Raw genomic sequence first — 25,759 nt, 5'->3', positions numbered from 1 at the left:
AATGAGTCCAAATGTGCTTCCATTTGAATTGGAATCGTTGTAGCGAAATTCGCTTACTGCTACCGGCCTATGCAGGTCTAGCGAGCAGGTGAGGGTGATAAGGGAGGAGTAGCAAGTGCTGCAGCGTCATGATTTTCGTGCGCAGATTGGTGACGAGCCGTCGAGAAAGGCGACGCCACTCGTTGGGGTGTGCGCGAGCTGACCGACGCAGACATAAATGAGGACCCTCCGAGTGCGTGATTAATCCGCCCACAGGTCCCGTTTGGCGTAGTGACGCCGGATGCGGATACCGACTGTGACGAAGGAGGAGATGAAGACGTGATGTGACCACCGCGCTGTGAGTGAGCACTGTTCGGCCTGGCGTTGCTTTTGCGATTGCTGATGGACCGAGATCGTCGCACTTCGGTCCAGTGCAGACTTTCCGCGCCGACCTCTTCGTCGTCGGCGTCAGACTCTGCTGGAAGATATGGGCTACCAAGAGATTTGGGCCACGTCGAGAGTGGCACGCTCGCTCTGGAGAGTGGCGCTCGATGCGAGCCGAGGGCGGACTTGAAAGGACTAGAGGCTGAGCCCTCGAGCGACAAATTAGCAACCTGCTCGGTCGGTGTGGACCGGCCAGGCAGCGCAGCAGATGGTGGCAAAACATTATCCGGGACGAAGCGTGCATTATCCAACGTCAACGTGTCGCTGCGCTCGAACACTTTTGATGGCTTCCGCTTAGGCGCGACCATCGCGCTGCCATCCGCCGACGAATGTTGTTGGGAGACCGCTTTGTCGTTCGGGGCGTCCGAAAGCGATTCTGCAGTGGATTCGTCTTCGGAGCGTTCCGTTCCCCAGTCAGAGGAGAAGGTTTCGTCGTTCGACACACGAGTCTCGGCTTCTGGTCGGTCTGCATGCAGAAAGCTGGTGCTTGGCTGGGCGCTGTGGTGGAAGGCGCGATCGGTGGCCGGAGCTGTAGCGGGAGCATCGAAGGGTGCAGTCTTGGATGCCAAAGCTTGACTGAGCGTTTCGAATGCCTCATTGCTGACTCGTGTACGCATCTCGCGCGCAGGTGACGAGCCGGGCGACAAATACTCGAGCCAAGCCCTGAGCTCTTCTCGTGACATCTCCGCAAAGCCGGCGGATGACGGGATTTCGACGCCAAGATCAGGTCGCTTTCGCGCACCTCTTTGGTAAATATCGTTCGTTGTCTTGCGCACTGGAACAGCAGATGGGGGAATTGATCGTCGCTGGTCCTCTGATTTGGGGCGCCCACCATCAGCTTTCAGACCAGCTGACACCACTGTGCGGCCAGGCAGGCGGCGATTCACCAAGTGGCGCCCAGTTCCCTTGGTGCCGTGCGCGAGGCTTTGTACAGCGTGCAGCAGGGGTCGATCGCGGTGCGATCTGGCTTTGAACGTATCTGAAACGTCATTTGTGGATTGGCGATCTGGGCGCTCTTGCTTTGGATCGCTGACGTTGGCTGGTGAAATTTGCGCTTGCCTTGAAGCACTTCGCCTAGGAGTCAAGGTCAGCGGAGAGTGCAGACCTAGCCGCTTCTGAAGGGCAATTGGTGTGTTTCCGCCCAAGCGAGCAAGGCCAGAATGGATGAGGGGAGCAGCAGCGCTGGATCCGCGTGTGAAAGCCATAATCACAAAGAGGCATAGCAACAGCATGAGCTGAACAATGCCGAAGCGCTTCTCCTGCAGGACCTCATTGGCGAGTACGTGCATTTCCGCCACCAGTCTACCTCGCTCCGCATCCACCTGCTGGCGATGCACATCAAATTCGAAGATGGCTTGCTGGAGGTCGACCTGCTGGCGGCGTTTGAGGCCCTCAATTTGCCTCCAATTGCTCGCGTTCAGAGCTCTAAGCATTTCGCCCATTCGCTCCTCCTGCCGCCGCTCCATCCGAGCGAAGACATCTCTCAGCATTTGCGTGCTGTGCTCAATGTACTGCAGGGAGAGCGTGGCGTTGGCCTCGAGCGCATTCAATCGCTTGGTAATGGTTCTGTAAATGCTCTCGCTACCCCCTCCGCTTCCTCCACCTCCATGGTTACCATTTGGTGGTGGGCCGCTTCTACCATTGCTGGCACCTGCACCCACGTTCATGGGACCACTTGTCTCTGCTGACACAGATGGAGAGGCTGCTGCAGTCGACATGGACGACGTACCCTGTGAGGAGACCGGAGGCGGACTCTCGCCTGTCGGGCCTGCTAGCGCCGGCTCGCCGCCTGCTACGACTTCAGATCTAGACGCACTCGAAGCAGCTAGCCTGTGCGAAGCTGACTCTGTGCCGTGCGGCGCCGAGTGGGACGAAGAGACGGCATCGCCGACCTCTGACTGCAATTGCGCCGGAGATCGCGGAAGCGCCGCTGCAGCGTTCGGCGGCGTCGAAGTCGCAGACGCATCGTCGGAACTCGTTGAGCAAATTTCAGCTTCTGTCGAAGTGGCTGGCAAAGAGCTTACGTTCGAGAGGCCCGAGGCGATTGAAACTGTCTCCGCCTGGCTTCGCTGCTGGCTAGCTTCGACAGGCACTGCGTGCTTGTCTGAAGCCGTTTCGGACGCAGCCATCGCCGTAGAGGAGAACAACCGACTTTGCTCGGTAGAAGCAGCTTTCTGAGCGACTTCAGTGACGTCTCGGTCTCCTATCCTCGTGTGAGACGGCAAGCTCGCAATTGCTTCGGCTTCTGCCGATGACTCGCTGCTAACATTGCCGGAGGCAGTCAAATTGTGCTCACCATTGCCAGAAGCGATGGTCATATTGGGGCTTGACGCATCCTCATGAAAGTGGGGCGATAAGTTGAGAGTTTCGAGTGGGTCTGAAGACTCTTTACGGGGTGTCGATTGAGGGGCGACCAAGCTATTCGACAGGTGCATCGGACTTGTCGTGCCTGGCTGAGAAGATTTCGACTCGGACGTGCCGCCAGCAGCCGCGGAGGTATCCGGTCTGCCGGCTATTGTGGTCTCCCGAGTCGATGGAGTAAAAGCCGGGTGTTTTGCCACCACCTCAGGCTCGAAATTAGCGCCTCCACGCCACGAGGGAAGCTGACTAGCTTCGTCCTCGGAGCTAGCGATTTGGGATGTTTCTTGCTCTTCCTGCTCAACGTCGGCGTCTGCAAAAATGCCAGCATCTTCGCGTTCCTTCTCGCGACGCATCTCTTCTTCTTCTCTGATGTAATCGTCCATTTGCGTAAGTCCATAAACCCTCAGCAATGAGACCGGACAGTAGAATTCGGAGCCGTAGTGCTCGAGGAAGTCAATCCGAAGGTAGCGGAAGAATCGAGCCTCGGAGCGGGGCTGCACAGTGTTGAACACCTATGTAGACGTAGATGATGTCATGCAAGTCAGATCCGGGTCATTTTCGTAATGTCAGTGGACTTGTCACTCACTTGCAAACCTCGAACATTTCTCGCTCTAAAAGAACCAATGTCTACCCAATCTTCGTCTCGATCGTACAATTTCCTCGCAACTCGAACTCTGAACCGCTTGAACATTCTGCTAAAGAATTCAAAGTTGGCCATGACGATGGTGTCGATGCTGATTTCATCACAGAGCTCCACTATCACGAACTGGCTTTCGCCCTTCGCCGAGGCGGCCGGCTGATCCTGACGTTTCACTCCCGGGCAGGGCGACAGCATATAGCGATCCTTCTTGTCGCTCAAAATGCTGCTCGCGAATTTTGCCGAAGGGTTCGACCGATGAACTACAGCTGCACAATCAAGGGAAGCAAAGTTCCATCGATGTTTCAGAGTTGCTAATTGAGCTGCCGGATTGCCCACAGCGGGTAATGCCCCGCCATCTGGCGATGACGGGCGTGGCAGAATACCCGAAAAAGTCGGCATTGCTGCCGGGGATCCGTCGAAGGGCGCGTGCTCTGTGGTCCTATTCATTGGCTGAGCACGGTATTCATCGTGAACTTCGGCCTTCTGCGCTTGGCTGTCAGCTCGCGGATTCCGGGAAACAGTACCAGCGCTCGGGATCGCCGAGGTGGCAGACGTCGCGAGTGTTGAGGCATGCGAAGCGTTCGTTGTTGTGCGCTGAGTTCCAGGTGGGTCTTGCGCAGGCAACGCACTGGTCGTTCGGCTCTTCGCCGTCTTGGCAGCCTTTCTAGCATCTTCCCTCTCCTTGGCAGCTGCTTCCTCGTGAGCTTTTCTCCAAGCCGCAAACGACAACCAGGTATCGCTGCCCTCTCCCCCAACGCTCTTGCTCCAGTCGCTGTATGCTTGCTGCTCCGAACCTGCAGTGGCGTCCAAGCTCGAGCTCGCGCTTCGTGACATCGTGTCTGTAGGCCAGACATCTGAGCGAGGAGCTTGCGGTGTTGCCGTCGGGTCTCGACGTGCGGTACTCTGCGAGGCAGGGACCCAGACCGCACTGCCCCCCACATGCCGCCAGTATCCTTCCGCTCCTTCCTCAGGCATGAATTCCTCAGCATGAGCCTCGTCACGGGAGACTCCCTCGGCATCCGGAGCCGCAATACGAGCCAAGCTGGGCTTAGGACCTTGATCCAAGCCCGACTGACCTCCGGCCAGGCCCTCAGGATCGTCTCCAGCAGGTAGCGTGATAGTTCCGCTCACTGCCCAGACGGTCTCTCTTGAATTTGGGCCTTCTTGGGGTTCTTTGCCGTCCTTTGCGGGCGCCAGAGGCTCGACGTTGGGCAGGGGACACAGAATAAGCTCTGAGCGAAGAGCAGCCGTAGCAGGCGAAGTGTCGATGCTAGGAGCTGGGCAAATATCGTTGAACAGCGAAGTCGTTCGTCTGCAGCCAGGTGGCACGCCTACTTGATGTCGCATAGGAGCCAGCGCGTTGACCGGGGTGGCGCCTTTCGAAGCAGAGACTTTAAAATTGCCGGCAGAGGTTGAATTGATTGGCTCACCAGGGTCGAACAGTGCTCGAACGGGCAGGGCACACAGCAATAGCACAGCAAGCGTAAAGATAGCTCGGGGTAGCGCTGCATAGCGCAGGCTTGAGCCTGCTGACTTGGTGGCCGGAGTCGCAAGATTGATCAGGGGTCGAAGAAGTTGCGACGCACGACAGCGAGGAGTCAGGAGTTTCTTGTCGTGAAGGGCGCTCGACTCGGCAGGGTCCGAGCAGTGGTCCGCGAGCGTCTGTGCAAATGATGTAGCATGAGGATGTCTTGTGTGCCTCCCTCCGCCGAACCAGATATGGCTTGATCTGGAAGCAGATCCCTTTGAGTGGCCCTGCATCCTTGCTCTTCCAATCTGGATGGTCGGAGGCGAACGCGAGCGCTTCAACCGGCCGGACCGAAGCTTAGAGAGGCAAAAGAATAGGATGTATGCGCTGGTCCTGGATGAGGGCAAGGAGCAACGATCTGCGTTGCACTTTCCCGAATGCCCAGAACAAGTCCTGAAGCGCAAGAACTGTCACAGCGATGAATCGTGAAAGCTGATGAGTCTCGAACGTGATCTAATGTTGGGGTGCCAAAGCTGAATCATCAATCACAATGCCGTAGGCGTGTGCTTTACGTTTTCGCATCTGATTCGGTGCATGCGACCCCGCCCGCCGAGGTGAATACCTTGCATGGTCATCCAGCATCCGTGCATCACGTGACGAGTCGTGAGGCTCTTTTTCCTTTGGCTCACGAATCTTGAATCGTGAATACATTCCGACTTTGATCGTATCGGCAGAGAAGGAAGATCTGTATCGAAATGTCTCAGCAAGTACTGGAGGACGCACTAAATGAAGCCAGCATAGAAATTGGACGGATTCCCAACGGGCCAAAAGACCAGAGCCGAGTTGATTCCGGCAGGGCGACAAGCCCGAGTCAGGAGCCGCTCGAAAGACACGCGAGCGTCATTTCTAGGCAACGTCGAGCGACTCGCTGCAATGCTTGCTCTCAAGGCCTTTCACCAACACTTCACAACAGGTAACAGATGCAAAATGCCTTGCGAAGCTCAAAGATGCGTTGATGGGCGCATGCAGGCGGGCCCGAAACACATACGTGTTGAGTGATGGCCAAATCGCACGGCAGTAGTGGTATTTCGGCGCGTCCGATGATGAATCGTCTGACATTATGTGCGGGGCCTCTTGGCCTTCGACGCTTTGCTGACTCGCGCCTTGAACGGAGCGCTTGGGCGTCGCTCCTCCTCCTCCTCCTCCTCCACTTCATCGCTCTCATCGCTGTAATCTCCGGTGATCTCGATCGGTGACAAATCACTGTCATCCTCCTCATCGTCATCTCCATCCAGCTCCAATTGCTCCTCTTCGTCTACCTGGTCATCCTCATCCACATCAAAATCCTCCTCCTCATCGAACAAATCTTGATCTGCAGGAGCATGTGCGTCCTCGTACGCGAATTCGTCATCGTGCTCTTCTTGCTCGCTGTTCGACCCACTAGCACCGTCTGCCTTCTCATCTGATTCGTCCTCGCCGTCTTCAGCACCCCGAGCACCTCTGCGCCCAGACAGACTCCTTCCTTCCTTCTCTTTCTTTTTGCGCTCCACATTTGCTTCCTGCTCTGCCCGTCGAGCCGCTCGAAGCGACTGCTTCTCTGCATTGCTTTTAGCAGCCGCACGCTTTTCTTGAGCGCTTTTCTTGACTGCAAGGTGCGAATACGACCAAAGACACAATGTCAGGAAGTGGTAAAAGTAAAACAGCATCGACGCAACGCACCATAGTCGTGCCACAGCACATTTCCTTGGGGGGCGCCTTTCCTCTCGGCACCAGGGATGCCCTCCTGAATCTTGATGCATTTCAGCTCGATCCGAGGTCCCAATTCCTTGAGCCTGACTGCTCTTTTCTGCCCTTCGAGATTTCCTCTACCAACATACCTGGCGGGCAGCTCGACATGATTGGACGCCATTGCGCCCTCTTCCACCTCCGAATCCTCTGCTTCGCTGTCTGACCCTGCAGCCGACGAGGCGTCCGTCTCGAAGCCGGAGCTAGCTCCACTAGAGCCTGCGCGCTCCCCTCTTCCGAGCAAGTAAGAGCTTATGTCTTGGGCATTGCTCAGGTCGGGGATCTTGCCTCCCTTTATCCCACCTGTCGACTTGGACGATGTACCCTCAATGACCCTCCGCACCTTTTTGCTGACGCCGACCGGTCGCACCGTGATCAGGTAATGACGCCAATCGATTGTGCCGGTGGCATCGTCGTAGGAGAGCAACACAATGCGTCTGGCTGAGGAGAGAGCCATGCGTTGGACGTTGATAGGTGGAAATAGTCCCTGAAACATGCTGACCAGCAGCTGAATGTGTTGTTCTTGGGATGAAAAGTTGTTCATGACGAGCTAGCGTCGAAGCGGCGTCGAAGGCCGGTCAGCGAGCCCAACGCAACCTCCTCGTCCTTTGTCGACTTACCAGAGGTGGCGTCGTAAATTCACCTCCCGGACTGTGAGGTCTCTTGAGAGCGCTAGCAACATCCCTAGCCAACGCAAACTTGTTGACTCTGAATGTGCATGTGGGTCCCTTGGGCGATCGGGCAACCCGAAGGTTGAGGTTTGCTCGAGAGGTACCCTTATCCGGTTGACTTAGAAGTAAGAGATGGGAGACGCCCAGAGGTCCCGCCATGGAGACGAAATCCCGCAACTTGTTGCTTCTGCGCTCCTGCGAAATGACATGGTGGCACAGCAGCCGTCAGCAAGCTTGAGAACGCAAACGGGACAGCTGGACGAGGAGTGTGCCCTTCCCGCGAGACACACTCCTTTTAGATCCCGCGCGCTGAAGGTGATCGAACTCCCTAGTCGGACGGCCGGGCTAGCAGATACTCAGTGGACGCGTGCACCAGTCCAAAACTCACTCTCAATCGACTAGCAGTGTTCGGTTCCAGGACTCGTCTGATATCAGTCACCAGGGCCGATGCGCTCCTACCGACCTTGCCCGCCCTGATGACGAAGCTTTTAGGCCCAGATGTCGCCGAAGCTGCCGAGTTGGTCGGCTGGCGGCACGAGCGAGGAGGGATATCATCAGCACTTTTACTCCATATGCCGATAATGATGCACTACTGACAGCCTTGACATGCGTGCGTGACTTTCTTCTCCGCTTGGCCATCCTAGGCACTGTTGTGTGGGTCGAGACTGGTCAGAGGCTTAGAAGCCCCTTTCTTGCGTGCTCCTAGCCAGGCTGACTGGAGTGTACCTAGCCGCTCTCGCGCAGAGACGCAAATTTCTGGTAATCTGAAAAGGTGCTGGAGAGGGTGGTGCACAAACGTCGCGAGTCATGAGGATGAGAATGATGGCTAAGCCTCTGGTGCCTATATGCACTTCGACCCACGAATCGTGAATCCCAAATCACAAATCAATGTTTCCCGCTTCCAAAAATTGCGCGGTGGAGCGCGTCTCGTGCGAGAAGCGCCGCATCATATGACACGTGACTATGGGGATACCAAGACCACTCGCCGCCCACACCACACTTGACTACAGTCACAATCAAGAATTGAAAGTGGTAGTATGCACACACTCATCATGACGAGCATCTGCATCGCCTACTTATAGTCCGTGACTCCTTTGATCTCAAAAGGCGTACACAGCTCCCTCCGCACGATTTCAAGCCCTTTCAAGCAGAGGGAAGCATGTGCGAGGTGCTCTGATTGGTGATCAAGATACAAAGCGAGAGTGGATCTGACTGATGACAATCTCCAGGATTGCGGTTACGTGGATGCGGGGGAAGAGACGAGAATAGATACGAGTCGTGCTGTCAAGACAAGACGGAAACGGAAGCGTCTTTGCTGTCATGTTGAACGCCGGCTCAACATTCGCAAGAAGTGCCGGACGCAACGAGTTGGTAGTGTGTAAGAATGCGATGGAACGACGTACACGCTCGATGATAGAGTGGTGCTGCGGCTCCAAGAGTCGATGCGTCATCTCGCGGTGTTCAGGGGAGCGGATGCTCGCCATCCTCTTCGTACGACTCGGGAGCTGCAGGAATGGCAAATGGAGATACACGGCCGAGTTCAGCGCAAGGACTGGGGTTCCTCCAAGAGAGACGGACCCTCGCAAAAAGGAGATACTCACGGTGCCGAGCTTGCTCCTTCGCCCACTCGATGCGCTCCAATTTCTGCTTGTACTTTTGATCCTTCTCCGAGAGATGAGAGCGCTCCTGAGGTTTTTCTGCCCAAAAATTCGGTCGGACGAGCATCTTGTTCTCTCCCTCGCTGTGGTCCGCATGTCTCCGCGACATGGATCGCTTGCTACAACCAGATCTTCTTCTGTGAGGATCGGAAGCAGCCGTGCTTCCTTGAGCAGGCGTCCCGACGTGTACCTCAGGAGAGTCAAAATGCAGCGCTTGATTCGGTTTGATGCCGAGATGCACCTTGGGAATGTTCGTGGCTGCTACATTGTTGTTCAATTCGGGAGACGCGCTGTCTTGGTCCAGATCGACTGGCGTACCAATGTGGATTTTGGGCACCTCGGCGGAAGGCTCAGGGTTTGAAGACGAGGCATGGACAGCTGCGGAAGCGAGCGCCGTGGTCAAAACGACGACAAAGACGGATATGCCTGCGCTACGCATAGTGTCAGCAGCTTAGAGTCGATTAGAGCGATCGAGCAAGGTTGTATGTCGCGAAGAGGGGAAGAGGACGTTTTGTGAATCAGTACCTGCTGAGCGGGAAAGGTTGGAGAGGCGGAGTGAGCTGCGTTCGAGTGTGACGGGCGATCATCAGAGTGGCCTCTTCAAGAGCCGCGATTCGTGATTGTGCTTATGAGTCGTTGTTGTCAGGAGCGTGGTCCTTCTTGGCAGATCCTCTACCGAATAACGGAGTGGTGACTATTTGGGGCAGTCAGGGGCGAGTCGTAGCACTGATGACAGTCGGCCACGGGTGAGTTGTGAACTCAGCCGGTATGACCACCACTAGGAAGCCTCAGACATGTCGAGTGGGCCCACCTTCACCAACTACTTCTGCAACTGACGCACTCGAGCCGTCGCGCGCACATTCTCCACAGCAGCACAAGCGGGATTTGTGCCTTTTCATGAACCATTTGCAGCACAATCCATCTGTCATTCGATCCCAACGTCACCTGGCGGCCTACCAGGGAATCCCTTGTCTGGTGGTGCTGCTCCCCTCGGTGACTTGGGCCGCTCGCTACCCACGATTTCTTAGAATAGCATCTTGGTCACCTCGGCAAGGGCTGTGCATGCGTGCGGAGAAGGCCGGCAGCAGCCCATGCCTACCGAGTCGTGAGTCCTCGGCAGCAACAGAACGCACCACTTGACCCGTGTCCCCTGCATGCTTCTGTGGCAGCCGTCACCCTCATTTAGGAACATGATGCATACGTGCATACCGGCACAGTGATTTGAGGGCTACTGACTGGCTACACCTTGCAGCACAGCTGTGTGCATGCAGCTGCAGGGAGTCAACATGTTTGTGATTTGAGCGCTTTGACCGCCGGCAACTTGCTGACGGACCGCATCGTTTAGCGCACATGCTATGCGATCGAGTGAAAAGGTGCGAGCTCCATCATGACTCACACTTGACTTGACACACGACCTTGGCCAGCAACATGCCCTCTGCTATCTACAGGTTTCTGCGGCCTCCTTAACTCACGCAGAGGACGGCTCGTGCATGCACACTCAATTTGACCAACGGACGGTCACTCGACCCTCATTCACATGTCGCACTCAAACTCGACAACACTGATGAGTCAAAAATAACTCGTGACTTCATTTGAAGTACCCTTTCCGCATCTCATCTGTTGTCAGAAACAGATGACCCTACAGCTAATTTGAACAGATCGACAATTTCTACACAGAAATGATGACGCAACGCAACGCAAATGTGACTGTTGAGCACTCTCGACTCGACACAGTCTTGATACGTGATCCAAGATGAGATTCGCATTTTGTGACAATGATTCACAATTCTGAACCTTTTCGGACCTCTCGTGTCAAGATGCCATAGACGTGCACTCGGGTAACGACATGCATAGGAGCTGCAGCAATATCTGTGGAGCTTGAAGTGATGTCGAGAATCACACGAGGCAGCGTTGATGACCTCGTGAGTCTCGCGTCGAGCAATTCCTCGACGATGGTAGAGTCATGATCGTCCTGATCTTCACTCCTCATTGTCAACTTGGCATACGACTCGGACTGATCGTGTCCAATCAGGACGCATAGTATCCGTGGGTCCAAGCAGAGCGTGATAGAAGTTTCAAGAGTACCGCGCATAGGTGTGTCAAGAGAGCTTCAACCCGGCGCTGATTCTCGACAGGACCGCGATCACCGAGTCGCCTCAAGACACGATGCATGTCACTACACAGTCAACGACGGCTCATGAGAGCGTGGGCACGAAGCACAGGCTCTGCCTCCTGGTCAGGAAATAGGGTGCTACTATGATCACGCGATGGAAAGCCACATAGCAGCAGGATGCCGATGCAGACACTGCCTGCGGCGCGGCGCGGGGTCGAGGCCTGCACATCCTGAGAAGGAGGCAAGCCGACAGTTGCTGACTGGTGCACACGTCGTCAAGTCTCCTGGATCATCGCAATTACCAGCGGCTTCCCTCGCATGAATGGCGTCTTGATCAGATATCAGAAGCAGGGCGTGTCAAAGGCTGCCCAGTCCCCTTCACCTCAAGGGTCGGTGCGCACTAAAAGGCCGCATCGTTTCCCCTTGAATAGCGGTTGAAGCGCAGCAAATTGGCGCAGGGATGGCTTCCGACCGTCTCCATTCAAGGCAGCGAATGGAACAGAGCAGCCTTGGCACAGCGTGCAAGGCCCTCACAATGCACAGCATACGGCATCCCGCTGCACAAAGGTGACATCGGATCGCTGCCCTCTTGAGCACTCGCGAGACCTCAGACTCACCTCCCGAAGCAGCTGACCGAGCGCTGGAAGAGTGCAGAAGCCTGTCTTGACTTTTCGAGGGTCGATACTCTTGACTGTCATCCTCTCCTCTGCCTTACGGCTGCCAAGTCGCGCCAATGGCCGACTGAGCACCTTGCCTTGCGGGCTAGCTTGCGGCACGCGGGAAAGCGAACTTCACCATGCCTGTTTTCAGAGACAACATTCCTCATTCGCCCCGAGAAGCATGTCCAGAGCGCACTACCAGCGAGTCCTGGAGTGAGCTGTACGGTTCACGACGCCTTTCGAGCCCTCGATGAGGCCTCCTCGAAATAGCATCGTCAACTCTGCTCCGACCATGGCGCTCTGCCAGACCTGCGTTGCTCACGAAGGCCTGAACTCCTGCCTGGTCTTCCCAGTCGTGCACTGCCTCCACCAGCGTCGGTCGCATCGTCCAACAAGGATAGTAGTGGCCTCAGAAAGTCTCCATGAATAGCCACTTCGACGCGGCACAATTATTCTTTGAGGTGCCAATCATGGACAGCCATCCTTCTCGCTGAGGTTCCTGCGGGATAATTGTGCAAGACACCGTAGCATTGTGCAACTTGAGTGTTTGGAATAGGCTTGGTCCGCGATTTTCGCTCTTGCTCTAGTGGCTTCAATAAAGGTACAAAAGGCTCGCTCTTCGCGAGTCAGCGTCAGCCCTCGCCTTCATCCATCCACTGTTCCACCTTCTCCCACCAACCACCTCAATATCATACAGCCGTCAATCTGGTCATTGACGACAATCACATTTCCGCATATCCGCAAATCACGGACAGCCTGCATCAGAATGCGTCTTCCAATCACCGTCTCTCTCCTCGCCCTAGCACTCGTGCTGGCAACGAGTGCCACAGCACATAACAGCGCTCCGGGAGGTGTTCCTGTCCGTCCCAAATATGACGGTATCTCCGTTCCAGCAGGCGCTCATCACGCGCCGCTAAAGGGCAGCGATCACAAGCAACACTTGTCTGCCAGAGCTCTCAAGCAAGCTGGATCCCACAACAACCCGACCAACGCGTACCAATCCGATCAGCTGCTCGACGCCGCTCAGCAGAACGGGCGCGCTCACCCTCCACACGAGCGTGCCGAAGAGGTTCCCGGCGAAGTTCACCCTTCGTCTGCCCCATCAGAGCAGGGTCATGGTGGGAAACCACCCTCGTGGAAGCACGATAGCAAGCCTCCGTCAGACCCCCCTCCTGAAGAAAACGGTCTCAACGCGCGGGACGCCTCTGGTGAACCGGAGAAGGCAAATCACGAACATCAAAACAACCATCACGGTGCCAAAGGAAGCAACCGCCATCCAAAAGCTCCGCCAATCGGCCCATCAGGGACCAAAGCACTTCGTCCGACAGAGCGCGACGAGCATCAAGATGCTGACGAGCCGAAGCATGACCCTGATCAATCCGGAGACGGGTCTCCGATCAACAAGCCGCCTGATGCTCCGAAGCCCCCTGGTCAGCCACCAAAGCAATATCGAAAGAATGGCTCCAAGGCCCACACCCGTTCAAATAAGGAAGCTACTGGTGACGGTGACCAACTCCAAGAAGACGCACATGAAGCTCATCTTGCCGAAAAGCCCCACTCTCCTCCGCTCGAGGGCGGAAAGCGACCTGAAAATGCCAAACCTGCAAGGCAGCCGGATGGCGCACCAGAGCGCCCCCAAGCACGCTCGGATGAAGTCAAACAAGGTGACAAAGAGGACAACGGCAAGAATTGGCCAAGGCCAAAGGCACCCAAAGGTGCAAAGCCCAGCGGTCAACCTCGCCCTGTACCAACCAAAGATGCCGCAAAGGGCGGCAAAGGCAAAGCTCGGCAAAAGTCTGGAGATGATCAAGCCGAGAAGCGTCACGAGAAGACGTCATACGACGAGGAGCATGCTGGGTCTGCTCCACCCACCAAGCCGGATCATCATCCAAAGAGACCCACCGGCGGCGCCGGACGCCCACCAAAGCCTGCCTCTCAACGTCGAGGGATCGAACAAGATGAAGATCGCACGAATGAAGAGTCGCAGCGTCCAGATGCTGGGAGAGCCAAGCGCAAAAGCCCTCCCCCGCCGTCAAAGGGATTTCAGCCTGCTGCCCGCGATCACGTAAATCAGGAGCACGGACATGAAAAAAAGCCTAAAGACCCTCTCGTCAAGTCTGTGCCGGCTGCTCAGAAGCAAGATGGTCCAAAGCACGGTAAGGGTCAGAAACCAGCAAAGGTAAGACGCGTGCCTTTTGGCAAGCCGTCTCAAGCGCGAATTTAGATCCTCCCGCTCGTGCGGTGTCGGTCTCGTGCAATGGACCAATGCCGATGCACAGCTTCGCGATTCAATCACCTCCTCTCATGTCTGCGAGCTGGCTCGCTCCTAAATTAAGCACCATTTTGACTGCTCCTGTTCCAATCCTTCCAATTGTGGCTAATGAATCACGAGCTGGCCTTGTCATGACATACTTGTCTGTAGTGATGCCTCTGGTCCTGCGCTGCAACCTTACTGCGTGTTCTCTTCCGCCTTTGCAAGTCGCACAAGGATGATGTTGCTGAGGATGAGATTCGCAGTGAGTCAAGAGACGGAGCATTGATTGCCATACACATAGGTCGCCTAGGCCATTTCGTCTTGCCAATGCTCTCCTATCTGATTTATTCCTCTTTCGTATCTCCGCCGTCCTTCATGTGCCGCAAAGCCAAGAGCAGCGATAAAGAGCAGGAGCGCGAGATCTGCAAAAGCGAGTGCCTGCGTCTGAAAGACGCCCTGAAGAGGTGGAAAGTAGACGAGGAGAAATTGGGTGAACAATGATGCAGAGATGGTCAACGTCAACATCTTGTTGCCGTTCAGCGGTGTTGATAGTCCTCTGTTCTGGATTGCCGACGTCAAATCCAGCAAGACGAAGCATGTGAACGTCTGCGCGCAGGAGAAGGCGCGAAGCGGTCAGCCTCGACCCAATCTGATCATCTCGATCGACTCGAGTGGTTAATGACTCACCATGGTCTGATCTCTCTGATCAGCAAACCCATCTTGAAGTTCGTGGACATAGACCCACAGAGTACCCACAACAATGATGCTAGCCGAGAAGCATATTCTGGCAATCAATCTTTGAGTGACGATGGGCGCCGTCTTAGATCTGGGCGGTCTCAGCATGACACCAGGATCCACAGGGTCCACTCCGAGGCTTTGGGAAGGAGGTCCGTCCATAAGGATATTGATAAAGAGGATTTGCATGGGATTCAGCGGAAGTTTGAGACCGAAAGCTGTGCACAGAGTGATCAGCGTCAGAGCTGCGACTGCAGTCGACAGCTGAAAGCTAAGGAAGTTCTGAATATTGAAGAATATTCCTTTGCCTAGTTGCAAGTCACGCATCGGTAAGCAAGACCCATGTCAGTCAGCGTGCGTGCTGAATGAGGTCATACCACTCTGACACTACTCACCCTCCTCCACGGCGGGCAAAATGGTGGCAAAGTTGTCGTGCACCAGTATCACGTCAGCCGCCTCCTTTGCCACATCTGTACCTCCTTGACCCATCGAAATGCCAATGTCGGCTTGTTTCAAGCTCGGGGCGTCATTGACACCGTCGCCAGTCATAGCGACCACGTTTCCTTTTTCCTGGAAAGCCTTGACGATAGACATCTTGTGCCTCGGTGTGGTCCTAGCAAAGACAGCTACGTTTCCTATCCTCTCCTCAAGCTGAGATCCGGATAGCTGATCGATCTGCTTGCCAGTCATGACGCTGGAAGCTGTCGATGATCCTCGCAGAATACCGATTTGACGCGCGATGGCGACCGCTGTGGACTCCGAGTCTCCTGTGATCATGACGACGCTGACCCCGCCTCTGGACAGTGCAGCAACTGCTTCTTGCACGCCAGGTCTAGGAGGGTCCTGCATAGCTGCAAGAGCACAGAAAGTCAAGCTTTTGTTCTCATGTGCGTTGTTTGTTGAGCCAACTGCAGTAGCGAGGACTCTCAAGCCCAGACCAGCAAGCTCCTGCGCTGCATCTGCAATTCGTTTTCTCGCTTGGTCGTCTAGATTGACTCTTCTTCCTTGTGTGCCCATGTAGGTAGCACATCGGTCCAGGATCACCTCTAAGGCGCCCTTCACGAAAGTGATCTCATCCGCCTTGCCTCCTGCCGCGGATGGCAGGTTGCCGACTACAGCCATGAATTTGGTTTCCGAGTCAAAGGGCACCTCGTGAGAAATTTGAAAGTAGGGCCTCTTGTCCTCGAGAGAGAATAACGCTAGAACATCAACCATAGCTACGTCCGTAGCTTGCCCGACGAAGTGCCCATTCGAATCTCTGTGGGAGTTGTTGCACAAATTGCCAACTAACAGGCTCCGTTGCAAAGCTTCCGACGGTTTGTGTGGAATTTCCTTATTCAGGTCGATCTGACCGTCTTCGAACGTGAATGCGCGCACGACGGCCATCTGATTGCAGGTTAGAGTTCCCGTCTTGTCGGAGCAAATGACCGACACGCAGCCCAAAGTTTCCACACATGGCAAGCGCTTCACGATCGCTTTTCGCTTGGACATGCGAAGCACACCGAGGGCCAGAGTGACTGTGACCACGATTGGCAATCCTTCTGGAATGGCCGCGACCGCTAATGAAACTGGGAGTGCCAAAGGGAATCCGGGAAGAGCTCAATTCGTCTTCTCTATAAAGGTGGGCGCCTGGAACCGGCGTTGGTCGAGTCCTTCTACTTACCTCCAATTGTGAACATCTCCAACCAGGGCTTGCTCTGCAGTACTCCCATAATGCAGATCACCCCAATGATGGCAAAGCTGATCAAGCTCAGCTTCTGTGCAAGTTCGTCCATACTGAGTTGCAGAGGCGTCCTCTTCTCAGTGACTTCGTCCACCATGCTGAAAATCATACCGAATTCGGTGCGAGCTCCTGTTCCTATGACAATGCCTCGCCCATACCCTGACGATCCAGATTTGGCCATGAATTTTATGGTGTTAGTGATGACGATGACCTTGCGCACCACCTGAAAGAAGACAAGCTCACCACTTTTGACCAGAGTGCCCATGAACGCAATGTTGTCTCTATCCGCGATGGCAACGTCAGACCCGTCCGCACTCCTGGGAATTACCTCTGCAACTTTCCGCCTAGGCCTCGTCTCTCCAGTCAGCGTGCTTTCGTCGATCTCGAGAGCTACCGAGTGAGCTATCCTGATATCAGCTGGGATTCTATCACCGGTTGAAAAGGTAACTAGATCTCCAGGAACAAGCTCGTTGGCTAGTACGGTGGTCTGAACATTGTCTCTGATTAGGTGAGCGTAGTGCGGAACCAGCTTGTTCAATGCTTCCAGTGAAGCTTCCGACCTTTGCTCCTGCACAAATGCGACTGATTTGCGCATGATAAGACCCCACCTTCAGCTCGATTCCTCACACAGCGTCAGATCCGCGTATGCGCGTCGTTCGAAACTCACCGGAGATGACTATGACGACGGCGATGGTGATGCTTACAGCATCGTCCCATTCTCGCATGAATGCGCTCACTGCAGCGCTGCCCATCAAAAGCAAGATCAAGGGTTCCTTGAACTGATCCAAGAACTTCCTCCAGGGCGGATCGGATGCCTTGACTGTGAATTCGTTTGGCCCTCCTGCCCTCGTCCTAGCTGACTCCACTGCGCCCGAGGACGCCGAGAGTCCTGTCTCCAGCGACGTACCGAGGGAGTGTAGGATAGCAGCGATGGATTCGTGTGTGTAGTGCAGCGAGGCCGAGCTTGAAGAGGGCTGTGGAGCAGGCGGGTATGACGCACGCCCTGCCTCTTCTCCATGGATCGATGCTTTCAGAGATGTGCATCATTGATGAGGCCGCCTGTCAGCATTCAGGGCATGCCGCATAGTGTAGTCGCGCTGATGAGTGTCACCTACCTTTCCGTAGTGTTGTGGAGAATTGAAACTGGTCAGCCGTATCGGGTTGCTCGGCGTACAATTTGGCGGTGCTTGGACCAGGCGTGGCCACATTTGCCGCGTATGCATGCGCCATACCTGGCGCAGACGAAGGTGGAGAGGAGAACCACTGTGCTGTGTTTGGCGGTGAGAATGGAGCCTGAGAAGGAGCAGCAGCAGCAGAGGTGTAGCTCGCGTATTGCACCGTCTTCTCCTTGTATGCGCTCGCATCGTCAATAGGCGGTGATGAAGAGCGCTTGGGAGGTGGTCCGCTACTTGGTGCCTTGCCTTTGGAGCCGTATGACATTGTCGGCTCAGCTCGGGTCGCTCCAACAGACCAAGGGCTGTGCAACCTCGCGTACTCTTCTCGGTGTCTATTCTAGCTTCGTGGGCATAGTCGCTAAGTCTTGGAAGAGCCTTGCTTCTCTGCGGAATTCAGAGCACAATACGGAATTGAGGGTTGCGCTGTGAGTCGTTGGCCGAATGTCAGTGGAGGAGCCTCTGATTGACAGTCGTGAGTTTGGAATCAAGAAGCTCGCCATCTCATCCAATTGTGCTTTGGACCGCCCACCCACTCACGACTCAAAGACTCCGACACCTCTGCATGCGCGTGGACACGTATGCCAAGGCGCGGTGACCCTGTTGGGTGGGAGACAGTCACGTGAAACGCTAGCCTGAGCAAATCTTCGCGTGTTGATCAGCGCGACCTCCACTCAAAGACAAACGATCCTTCCGACTAATCTGAGTCGCAACCACGTCCGCCTGATCAAGCCACCCCTCCCTCGCAGACTTGACGCCAAAGCGTATCCTGTCAACCGGCTCAACTCGCTCATATCACCGCAGACCGGGACCTTCCAGTCCAGAGACAATCACGTCCCAGGACAAGGTTGAACATGTGGGTCACGCCGCGAGTCGCGCAACGAGCTATGGGTGCGCTTGTTCAAATCCGGCCAACAAGGTCAGCATCGACGTGCAGCTTCCTGAAAGCTCGAGCAATGCGCTCTTCGTCGATTTTGCCTGTCGAAACGGCATCTCGGGAGTTTGAATGCAGGTCTAGGAGCTCCGGAAACGGCTTCAATGACACCCTGAAGCTGACGCCCAACGTCGAAGGGATCCGTCACAAATCCAAAAAGTCCACAACGAAGAAAACGAACGCGACAGTGCCAGCTTCCGAGGATGGACCGGCCGGAGCATCAGAAAGTCGAAAAGGCTCTTCAGGATCCAAATCCTTCAACGTAGGTGGCGTGAACAGCAAAAAGAGAAGCGCTTCTGGTCGAACAGAGGAGGACTGGAACGAGGTTTTGGATACTGAGGAAGCTTTCGATGCTGATCAAGTGCGAGAGAATATGAGCAGAAGCGTCAAAAGGGCCAAAGATACCGTAGCCCAAATGGTGGGAAGCTTTGGAAGAGTCGACCCCGGTCAGTGCAGTGGAACTGGCAATGGCATCAGCTTCGACTTGATGTGGGATGTATGCGCATCCATAGCTGATCATATTCGTCGTGTCTACATCATCCAGCACTCCTCGACCCCGTCCGCGTGCCTCTTTCTGGAACTGGAACCTCAAAGGGTGAAGACTATCCCTTGAGAGAGGTGGCCACAGTGGGCGTTCGCGATGGGGCGCTGCTCGTTACTTGTTTCGATCCAGAGGTGAGCACAAGGATGATTTCAAGGCAAGCTCACAGCATTTCGTCTGACAAGTAGCATACATACACTACTCGCGATGCCCTCTCGCTATTGCAGTACGTCAAGGCTGTTGAGCGAGGACTCTACATGGCGGATCTAGGCTTGACGCCGCAACAAACGGGCGAGGAGGGTGTCCTCCGCATTCCAGTTCCGCAGTAAGTCCCATTTCGTGGTCAGGCGCGCATCAGCTGATTCGAGCACACAATCCACTGCTCTCGTGGATTTTGTGGTGCCTCAGACCGAACACGGAATCCCGGCAAAATCTTCTCAAACAGATCTCAAATATTTGCGAGAATGCCAGGACGTCGATACGATCTGCACGGCACATAGCTCAGAAGAAGATCAGAGCAGACGAGAAGAACAAAGTGGTTGGAACAGAGATCGGTAGGAACGATCAGAAATCCGTAAGTTGTTGCCAATGTCAGCCGTCTGTGCCCATCTTTTGCTGGTCAGGCATGCGCAGCGCTTCGCGATGACTTCGAAAAGAGTGTTGCGCAGGGTCTAGTGACCGCGACTAGAACAGTCGATGCTGATCCGGCCTCTCTCATCCTCTCGTCTGCTTTTTAGCTTGACGAAACAACCAAAAAGTTCACCGCTGAGGTGGACACCGTCTTTGAACAGACCAAGAAGAAGCTTGAGAAAGATGGCTTGTGAGGCGAGCGACAGATGAGCGTGTACCGCGCCGTGCATCTCCACCAAAAGCGCATGCGCATCGAGTCGAGGATGCAAAATGTTAGATCAGTTTGATGTTGTATTGCACAATGTGGAGATGAAAGCGGCATACTCGACGCTGGAAATTGCAGGACTGAGGAAGCTTGGAAGCTCAAAGCGGCGCTGATGAGTCAAGCAGGCGCAGAGCTCTGCATCTCCAAAGCGGCGGGCTCGCTCATCTTGACAGCTTCCACAACTGCAACGCGGCGATGGTCGAGAGGAGGTAGGCATCGTCAGTCGGCACGTCAGTGGGATGTCTTCTCATAGTGCTAGGCTGCTCGCATGCGCTTGTATGCGAATGACGGCCGCCTCTGATACTTGTGTGCCTCATCTCGGAGATTCACTCACAAGCTTTGTAGTCAAACTTGCGTCCTGCGCGATCCAAAAATGGACCGGATATGAGACGGTCGATCTGATGGAGCAAGCGATGTTTGTCAGCTTCGACATCTCGCCACATCGTCTTGTTGACTTCTCGGCGACGCTTCTCTGGGACGCTGAACGCAGGAGTAAGAAGAGCACGGTTGCAGCCGCGCGATGCGCCCAGCCTCAAAGGGTAACCATGTCCACACGCCTGGCAGACGCCATCGTAGTCGCCCGCAGTCCGGCCCAGAGCTGCGCTTCTTCAAGCCGGTCGTCTCGCGAGATGAATCCGGACTATTCCCTGCTTGCTACCCGCTTTATCGGACATGAAACACTCACCTCTTCGTCCGTCATCTTGTTTCCCACTTCTGCGAGCCAATATCTGAGCTCCCCACTCTCTATGCTACCTTCGTCCCTCTCGTCGAAGCACTCGAAAGCCGACAAGAGGTCAGAAGCCTCGTCGAGCTGGATGTGGGCAGATATTTCCACAAGATAAGTACCCTTGCTTGCATGGGTCGATTGCACCGAATGCCTTCATTCCGCAGAACATCCAGCATCCCCCGCTCACCTCGTCCAAATGTTCTCCAAACATGGTCAAGAATTGCGTGAAGTTGATCCTTCCTTGCGCATCGGTATTAGCGCTGCTCAATAATTTCCTCACATCCTCTTCCTCGTTCCTCATTCCCAAATCTCCTAGCACCCTCTTCAGATCGTTGGCATCCAAAAACCCATCCGACGACGAATCGTCCAGCATGGAAAAAGCTTCTCTGAATCCGTGAATCTGTTTGGCTGAAAATGTGCTGTATACACCGGATGATTGGCGTGGATGGCGCGTGCTTGTGCCCCGAGCCCTGGTTCCTGCTTGAAGCAGCGTGGCTCCCGGTGGCCCGCTGGATGACATGATGAAGAGCTTTGTGAGCGTGTCGAACCCACGATTGCCCCGGTCGTCAGACGGATCGAAATGATGTTCGAAGCGAGAAAAGTGTTTAGCCCAAGTGATCCTTGGAAACAAATTCGCGTACGTGCAGCGCTTCGTGTGGAGGGAGACAATGACAAGCTGATTCAAAGTCAAAGTCTCGATGAGTGTTGAATTGAGTTGGAGGAGCGTGTCCAGGATAGGGGGTCTCGCGTCGCAACCTACGTATCTGACTTCTATATAGCATGCACCGCCCCCACGCGCGCTGCCGAGCTTCAGCTATAGCCTGCCCATGCATATCCATAGCGCACCCATGCACGTGACCTTCCCAGAAGAGCGCCCAACAGTCAAGGTCGTGAGTCGAGGACCATGAATCGCGCTCACGCTCGCGCACACGCATAAGGCAGCGCTGGGTGTTGTCTCACGCGCATGCAAATCTTGAATACAGTATCCCGGCCGCGTGCGAATGTGCCTCGCATCCACACCCGCTGCTGTATCCACGCAAGCAAGCACCGCGCGAACATCAGCAACGCACACGCGCACGCGGCGGCGGGTGCGGTGGGTGCATGCAGCACGGATGATGCATGCTGCGTGTGCGTGTGCGTGCACTTTGACTGTCGCTTTTCACTGCATGTGATCCACTCGCACGCTTCTCCCCGCGGCCAGTGCATGGACCTGGAACGGCTTCGTCGAGATTAAGTGCATGCTAGTTGACACAGCAGCACTCTCTCCCTCCTCGATTCAATCGATCAAATCCGCCCCATCCAACTTCTTCCATCCCGACATCATCCGTGGTCATCGAGCCATTACCGCGCATTCATCTCGACTTTTGACTTACCCTTTCGGCCACATACTACTCTCTCTCCGGGCGAACGCGGCGAATCTGGCATTATCCGAGTTGCACGGCAGCACTGTCCTGTTGCACCTCGAAAGCATTCGAGCCTGCTCTGCTAAGATTCAGCACATCGCGCTGCGCGAGCCTGAACACCTGTCGTCAAATACGATACAACTCACATTGGGCCAGTAGCATACCACCTGAAGGGTAGCGGAAGCCATCGGGCAGAGATTGGCTGCTGTCCCATCCTAGAAGCTCAGGTAGCATCGAAAGCAGAGTCGTTGCGATCAACATGAGCTATCATCCATTCAGCGATAGCACGGAGGCGAGCAGTAGTGGTGGTATTGGAGGAGCATCTACAATATCGTCCACGGTGGATAGTGTCATGACGGGACGACCTTCGATGAACTCTCATCGATCTTCACATTCTCAAGATTTGACATTCAAGAGCGCAACAGGAGCAGGAGCGCATCCTGGCGCGGCAGGAGCCAGTCTGTTTGGACCTTCGTCTCCTTCCACCGACATCTTGAACGGATCAGGCACCCTTCAAGGATCCATCTCTCCTCACGCACAGCATCCGCTCAGTCCAAGCGGCAGTACGCTGAGCGGGACCAACACGATCGGAGTATCCAAGACTTCAGCCTCTCACGATGAACAGGTCTTGGCAGCTTTACCAATCTCGACTTCCTTCGATGAAGCTACACTGCGGGCCTTGTGCGATATGGAGTGCGGAACACCTCTGTTGTATGATAGGATCAAACAGTCCATCATCAGTGCTCAAGCTACCTCTACATTTTTTAAGAAGAGGGCAACGATCGAAGAGGACTACGCGAGGAGCTTGATGAAGCTGTCCAGATCAACCGCAGAGAGCTATGCAGCCGGCGAAGGCAAGGCTGGGTGAGTTGCAAGGTGGAGGGCCCTGCAAAAGGTGCACGCTGTGCTCGCGATGCTGGCGAGGAGGAGGTTTGCTGCGGGCCGCGCCTGCATACAGGCGCGGCAAGGGATTCCATCCAATCCACAAGCGCCATGAGCCGCGCGTGGTGCAGTGAAAATCTCAGTGCACCCATCGCTCCTCAGGTGGCGCACACGTCGGAGGAGCGAAGTGTACTGTGCCGATACTCGCACGCTAACATTCTCATTTGTGCCCTATGCCAGTACCTTTGTCTCCTCATGGCAGCACATGATGCGCACGCATGATCAGCTTGGAGAGAATAGATTGCGATTCGCAGTCAAGTTGGGCGAGATGAGCGAAGAGCTAGCTACGTTGAGCAAAGAGGTGGACAAGAATCGCAAGCAGGTGAGCACTTTCGGCGAGGCTGTGGGCAAGATCCCTGCAGGACGGGACTGACTGTCAATTGGACCTGCTGGCTGCCCGTTTTGCTAGGCTCGAGAAACCGGGTTGCGGCTGGAGCGAAATTTGCAAGATTCGGAAGCGAGCGTGGAAAAGGCTCGCACGCGATTCGATGCTACGGCCGAAGATCTGGAGAGGTTGCTCCTGCTCAAGTCGGGCGAGTCGACCAAGTCAGGCGAAATACAGTCGTCTGGCCCCCCAGGCAAGAGGACGCTGGGAAAAGCTATTGGCAAGAGCGGCCTGCTGTTCAAAAACAAGAATCCGCAACAGATCTTGAAACAGGAGGAAGATATTCGAAGCAGGACTTCGACGGCGAGCGATGCGTTTAGGAAAGAGGTTCTGGCCACGCAGGGCGTCAGGCAGGAATACTTTAATCTGCAGTTGCCGAGGATTTTAAGGGTGCGTACACGCACATTTCGCGTGTGTTTCCACTAGTCACTGGTCCTCAATCTGCCAGCTCATCGTTCTTCTCCGTCCTGACAGGCACTCAAAGAGAGCTCAGAAGAGATAGACAACGGCCTACAGTATCACTTGACCAGGTATGCCTTCCTCTACGAATCGACGATCCTGGGAGACGGGATGGCAGTCTCCCCTATACCCGCTGTCGAAGGTGCGTATCCGAGCATTGCTCGCGAGGGCTCTGAGCCGCTTGTACCTAGAACGAAGCGTCTGCGGTACTCATACGCAGCGCCTGATCCTTGCAAGCAGGCAACCCCGGCCTCAAGACTGCTGCCGAGTCCATCGACAACAGGACCGACTTTAGAACATTCATGTCCAACTATCAGATCGTACATGCGCGCGACTACAGAGGCCCGCGACGCGAGGGTCCTTACGAAGAGGGATTTGTGAGTACCGAACGGGAATGCTCTGGGCGTGAACGTGCTGTGCTTGAGGCTCAATCTGTAAGGTGTTTTGGACTTCGTTCAGCTCAATAACCCGGCGATGAGCGGACTGGCTTCTGCCAAGAGCACTTCTGCACCGTCCACGAAGCTCACACGGCCGATATTTGGTGTGCACCTGGCCGACCAGATGGCAAGGGATGGAGTAGAGATTCCGCCGATTCTTGAAAAATGCGCAGAGGCGATCGAAGCTGTCGGATTGCAGAACATGGGCATCTACAGATTATCGGGAACAACGTCCAAAGTGCAAAAGCTCAAGGGAAAGTTCGATGCAGACTGGAACGGCGTGGATTTGATGAACGATGAAGCTATCAACGATATCAACATCGTCGCTGGTTGCCTCAAGCTTTGGTTCAGAGAATTGCCGGAACCGCTCATGACTTGGGAGCTGTATCAGGGCTTCATCGATGCTGCTAGTGAGTCGCTGTCGAGAGGGGGATATCGCATGACGTGCACCTACTGAGTGCGCTTGCTTTGTGCGGCTCGAACTTGCAGAGGTGGAGAACGATCGGCTGCGGCATATACGGATGCACGAGCGCGTCAATGATCTGCCCGACGCGAATTACGCGACGTTGAAGTACCTGATGGGTCATCTGGACAAGTGGGTGTGGCACCGTGCAGTCGATCTTTCGTTCAATGACTGATCGCGCCCTTTTGCCCCCTCATCCCGTCTCCTTATCCGACCGTTGCGCTCAGGATCCGATCCGAATCGGATCACAACCAAATGTCCATTTCGAACCTAGCCATCGTCTTTGGGCCCACACTTTTGAGCCCTCCTCCTGCTGATCTGTCAACGCACCACGCATCCAACGGGACAGGTCTGGGCGATAATGCTGCCAATGCTGGAGGCGCGGATGCTGCAGCTGGAGCGCTGGGGGGAGCTCAATTGCAGGATATGAGCTGGCAGTGCAAAGCGGTAGAGACCATCCTGGAAAGATATGCCGCCATCTTTGTGGACGAAGGCGAGGAATGAGCATGGCCCGCTGGCTGATTAGCCTCGCTAATTTGCCGTGGCCCTCTCTCTCTCTCTCTCTGCCGCATTTGCCAAGTCAGCCCCTCCCCACCCCACATACCATTTTTTTTTTGCCGCTTTTCACCACACTTTGGACTGGGGAAACATTGCTCGCTTGCTCGCCCGTCTCGTCGTCGTCGTCGTCGTCGTCGTCTGTGTTTGTAAACTCGATCTTGCTCTTTTGACCTCTTTTCCTTGTTGGAAATGGATGCTCGCTTCGCTCCTCCCGCTGCATTCGTGTCAGGTGAGAAAATGATTATTGCGAGGTTGACACCTTGATCAAGACCTCTCGGAATGGTCGTTTGTTGGTGGACTGCATGGCTGATTGCATACATGCGGCCATGTAGTGTGCTTTCAGAGCAAGATTC

The 25,759-nt window shown here is 55.1% G+C and overlaps 8 protein-coding genes across 8 annotated transcripts; 3 read left to right on the top strand and 5 right to left on the bottom strand.

Annotated features, from left to right (window-relative positions):
- Positions 1–2,152: 2,152 nt before the first annotated feature.
- Positions 2,153–5,417, bottom strand: IE81DRAFT_218539 (hypothetical protein). Its single transcript, XM_025511021.1, has 3 exons — positions 3,371–5,417; positions 2,355–3,296; positions 2,153–2,212 (listed from the first exon to the last, which is right to left on the bottom strand). The coding sequence occupies exons 1-3, from the start codon at positions 5,183–5,185 to the stop codon at positions 2,195–2,197; spliced, it is 2,775 nt and encodes a 924-aa protein (XP_025367698.1). The 5' UTR covers positions 5,186–5,417; the 3' UTR covers positions 2,153–2,194.
- Positions 5,418–5,881: 464 nt separating this feature from the next.
- Positions 5,882–8,173, bottom strand: IE81DRAFT_316498 (Brix-domain-containing protein). The gene is made up of 5 exons (XM_025512565.1): positions 7,946–8,173; positions 7,737–7,874; positions 7,298–7,543; positions 6,612–7,227; positions 5,882–6,537 (listed from the first exon to the last, which is right to left on the bottom strand). The coding sequence occupies exons 1-5, from the start codon at positions 7,985–7,987 to the stop codon at positions 6,011–6,013; spliced, it is 1,569 nt and encodes a 522-aa protein (XP_025367697.1). The 5' UTR covers positions 7,988–8,173; the 3' UTR covers positions 5,882–6,010.
- A 231-nt stretch (positions 8,174–8,404) lies between these two features.
- Positions 8,405–9,865, bottom strand: IE81DRAFT_325472 (hypothetical protein). The gene is made up of 2 exons (XM_025514523.1): positions 8,950–9,865; positions 8,405–8,853 (listed from the first exon to the last, which is right to left on the bottom strand). Exons 1-2 carry the CDS (start codon positions 9,443–9,445, stop codon positions 8,810–8,812), a joined length of 540 nt encoding a protein of 179 aa, XP_025367696.1. The 5' UTR covers positions 9,446–9,865; the 3' UTR covers positions 8,405–8,809.
- A 2,679-nt stretch (positions 9,866–12,544) lies between these two features.
- Positions 12,545–14,002, top strand: IE81DRAFT_349148 (hypothetical protein; the record flags this gene model as incomplete). Its single annotated transcript, XM_025516355.1, has 1 exon — positions 12,545–14,002. The coding sequence occupies one exon, from the start codon at positions 12,545–12,547 to the stop codon at positions 14,000–14,002; it is 1,458 nt and encodes a 485-aa protein (XP_025367695.1).
- Positions 14,003–14,170: 168 nt separating this feature from the next.
- IE81DRAFT_218450 (calcium-transporting P) lies at positions 14,171–18,138 on the bottom strand. The gene is made up of 7 exons (XM_025511020.1): positions 17,606–18,138; positions 17,158–17,517; positions 16,734–17,072; positions 16,431–16,649; positions 15,163–16,335; positions 14,720–15,075; positions 14,171–14,638 (listed from the first exon to the last, which is right to left on the bottom strand). The coding sequence occupies exons 1-7, from the start codon at positions 17,928–17,930 to the stop codon at positions 14,339–14,341; spliced, it is 3,072 nt and encodes a 1,023-aa protein (XP_025367694.1). The 5' UTR covers positions 17,931–18,138; the 3' UTR covers positions 14,171–14,338.
- Positions 18,139–18,370: 232 nt separating this feature from the next.
- On the top strand, positions 18,371–20,214 carry IE81DRAFT_325468 (ribosome recycling factor). Its single transcript, XM_025514522.1, has 5 exons — positions 18,371–19,042; positions 19,141–19,271; positions 19,365–19,462; positions 19,546–19,711; positions 19,875–20,214. Exons 1-5 carry the CDS (start codon positions 18,517–18,519, stop codon positions 19,959–19,961), a joined length of 1,008 nt encoding a protein of 335 aa, XP_025367693.1. The 5' UTR covers positions 18,371–18,516; the 3' UTR covers positions 19,962–20,214.
- A 9-nt stretch (positions 20,215–20,223) lies between these two features.
- On the bottom strand, positions 20,224–21,528 carry IE81DRAFT_218417 (EF-hand). The gene is made up of 3 exons (XM_025511019.1): positions 20,947–21,528; positions 20,718–20,864; positions 20,224–20,430 (listed from the first exon to the last, which is right to left on the bottom strand). The coding sequence occupies exons 1-3, from the start codon at positions 21,277–21,279 to the stop codon at positions 20,359–20,361; spliced, it is 552 nt and encodes a 183-aa protein (XP_025367692.1). The 5' UTR covers positions 21,280–21,528; the 3' UTR covers positions 20,224–20,358.
- A 456-nt stretch (positions 21,529–21,984) lies between these two features.
- On the top strand, positions 21,985–25,607 carry IE81DRAFT_325467 (RhoGAP-domain-containing protein). The gene is made up of 8 exons (XM_025514521.1): positions 21,985–23,026; positions 23,285–23,426; positions 23,514–23,879; positions 23,964–24,090; positions 24,189–24,325; positions 24,408–24,795; positions 24,875–24,980; positions 25,076–25,607. The coding sequence occupies exons 1-8, from the start codon at positions 22,422–22,424 to the stop codon at positions 25,350–25,352; spliced, it is 2,148 nt and encodes a 715-aa protein (XP_025367691.1). The 5' UTR covers positions 21,985–22,421; the 3' UTR covers positions 25,353–25,607.
- Positions 25,608–25,759: the final 152 nt, after the last annotated feature.

This window comes from Ceraceosorus guamensis (genome assembly GCF_003144195.1).
Source record: "Ceraceosorus guamensis strain MCA 4658 unplaced genomic scaffold IE81scaffold_64, whole genome shotgun sequence".
In the NCBI taxonomy this organism is placed as follows: domain Eukaryota; kingdom Fungi; phylum Basidiomycota; class Exobasidiomycetes; order Ceraceosorales; family Ceraceosoraceae; genus Ceraceosorus; species Ceraceosorus guamensis.
Note: the sequence above shows the minus strand (reverse complement) of the source record. Positions and strands in the feature narration are given on the sequence as shown.

Bases quoted from the DNA above. Each gene is read 5' to 3' on its own strand.
- IE81DRAFT_218539 (XM_025511021.1), bottom strand. From the start codon at position 5,185: ATGCAGGGCCACTCAAAGGGATCTGCTTCCAGATCAAGCCATATCTGG. The intron at 3,297-3,370 runs GTGAGTGACAAG...ACGTCTACATAG, and splicing joins GAAATGTTCGAGGTTTGCAA to GTGTTCAACACTGTGCAGCC.
- IE81DRAFT_316498 (XM_025512565.1), bottom strand. From the start codon at position 7,987: ATGGCCAAGCGGAGAAGAAAGTCACGCACGCATGTCAAGGCT. The intron at 7,544-7,736 runs GTGAGTTTTGGA...GTCATTTCGCAG, and splicing joins ACACTGCTAGTCGATTGAGA to GAGCGCAGAAGCAACAAGTT. The intron at 7,228-7,297 runs GTAAGTCGACAA...CTTCGACGCTAG, and splicing joins AATTTACGACGCCACCTCTG to CTCGTCATGAACAACTTTTC.
- IE81DRAFT_325472 (XM_025514523.1), bottom strand. From the start codon at position 9,445: ATGCGTAGCGCAGGCATATCCGTCTTTGTCGTCGTTTTGACCACGGCG. The intron at 8,854-8,949 runs GTGAGTATCTCC...CCATTCCTGCAG, and splicing joins GAAGGAGCAAGCTCGGCACC to CTCCCGAGTCGTACGAAGAG.
- IE81DRAFT_218450 (XM_025511020.1), bottom strand. From the start codon at position 17,930: ATGTCATACGGCTCCAAAGGCAAGGCACCAAGTAGCGGACCACCTCCC. The intron at 17,073-17,157 runs GTGAGTTTCGAA...TGCGCAAATCAG, and splicing joins CGTCGTCATAGTCATCTCCG to TCGCATTTGTGCAGGAGCAA. The intron at 14,639-14,719 runs GTGAGTCATTAA...TCCTGCGCGCAG, and splicing joins ATCAGAGAGATCAGACCATG to ACGTTCACATGCTTCGTCTT.
- IE81DRAFT_325468 (XM_025514522.1), top strand. From the start codon at position 18,517: ATGTGGGTCACGCCGCGAGTCGCGCAACGAGCTATGGGTGCGCTTGTT. The intron at 19,043-19,140 runs GTCAGTGCAGTG...TACATCATCCAG, and splicing joins CTTTGGAAGAGTCGACCCCG to CACTCCTCGACCCCGTCCGC. The intron at 19,463-19,545 runs GTAAGTCCCATT...GTGGTGCCTCAG, and splicing joins CTCCGCATTCCAGTTCCGCA to ACCGAACACGGAATCCCGGC.
- IE81DRAFT_218417 (XM_025511019.1), bottom strand. From the start codon at position 21,279: ATGTCATCCAGCGGGCCACCGGGAGCCACGCTGCTTCAAGCAGGAACC. The intron at 20,865-20,946 runs GTGAGCGGGGGA...ACTTATCTTGTG, and splicing joins TTGGAGAACATTTGGACGAG to GAAATATCTGCCCACATCCA. The intron at 20,431-20,717 runs GTGAGTGTTTCA...TTGCTCCATCAG, and splicing joins ACAAGATGACGGACGAAGAG to ATCGACCGTCTCATATCCGG.
- IE81DRAFT_325467 (XM_025514521.1), top strand. From the start codon at position 22,422: ATGAGCTATCATCCATTCAGCGATAGCACGGAGGCGAGCAGTAGTGGT. The intron at 24,091-24,188 runs GTGCGTATCCGA...CCTTGCAAGCAG, and splicing joins CCCTATACCCGCTGTCGAAG to GCAACCCCGGCCTCAAGACT. The intron at 24,326-24,407 runs GTGAGTACCGAA...GACTTCGTTCAG, and splicing joins GTCCTTACGAAGAGGGATTT to CTCAATAACCCGGCGATGAG.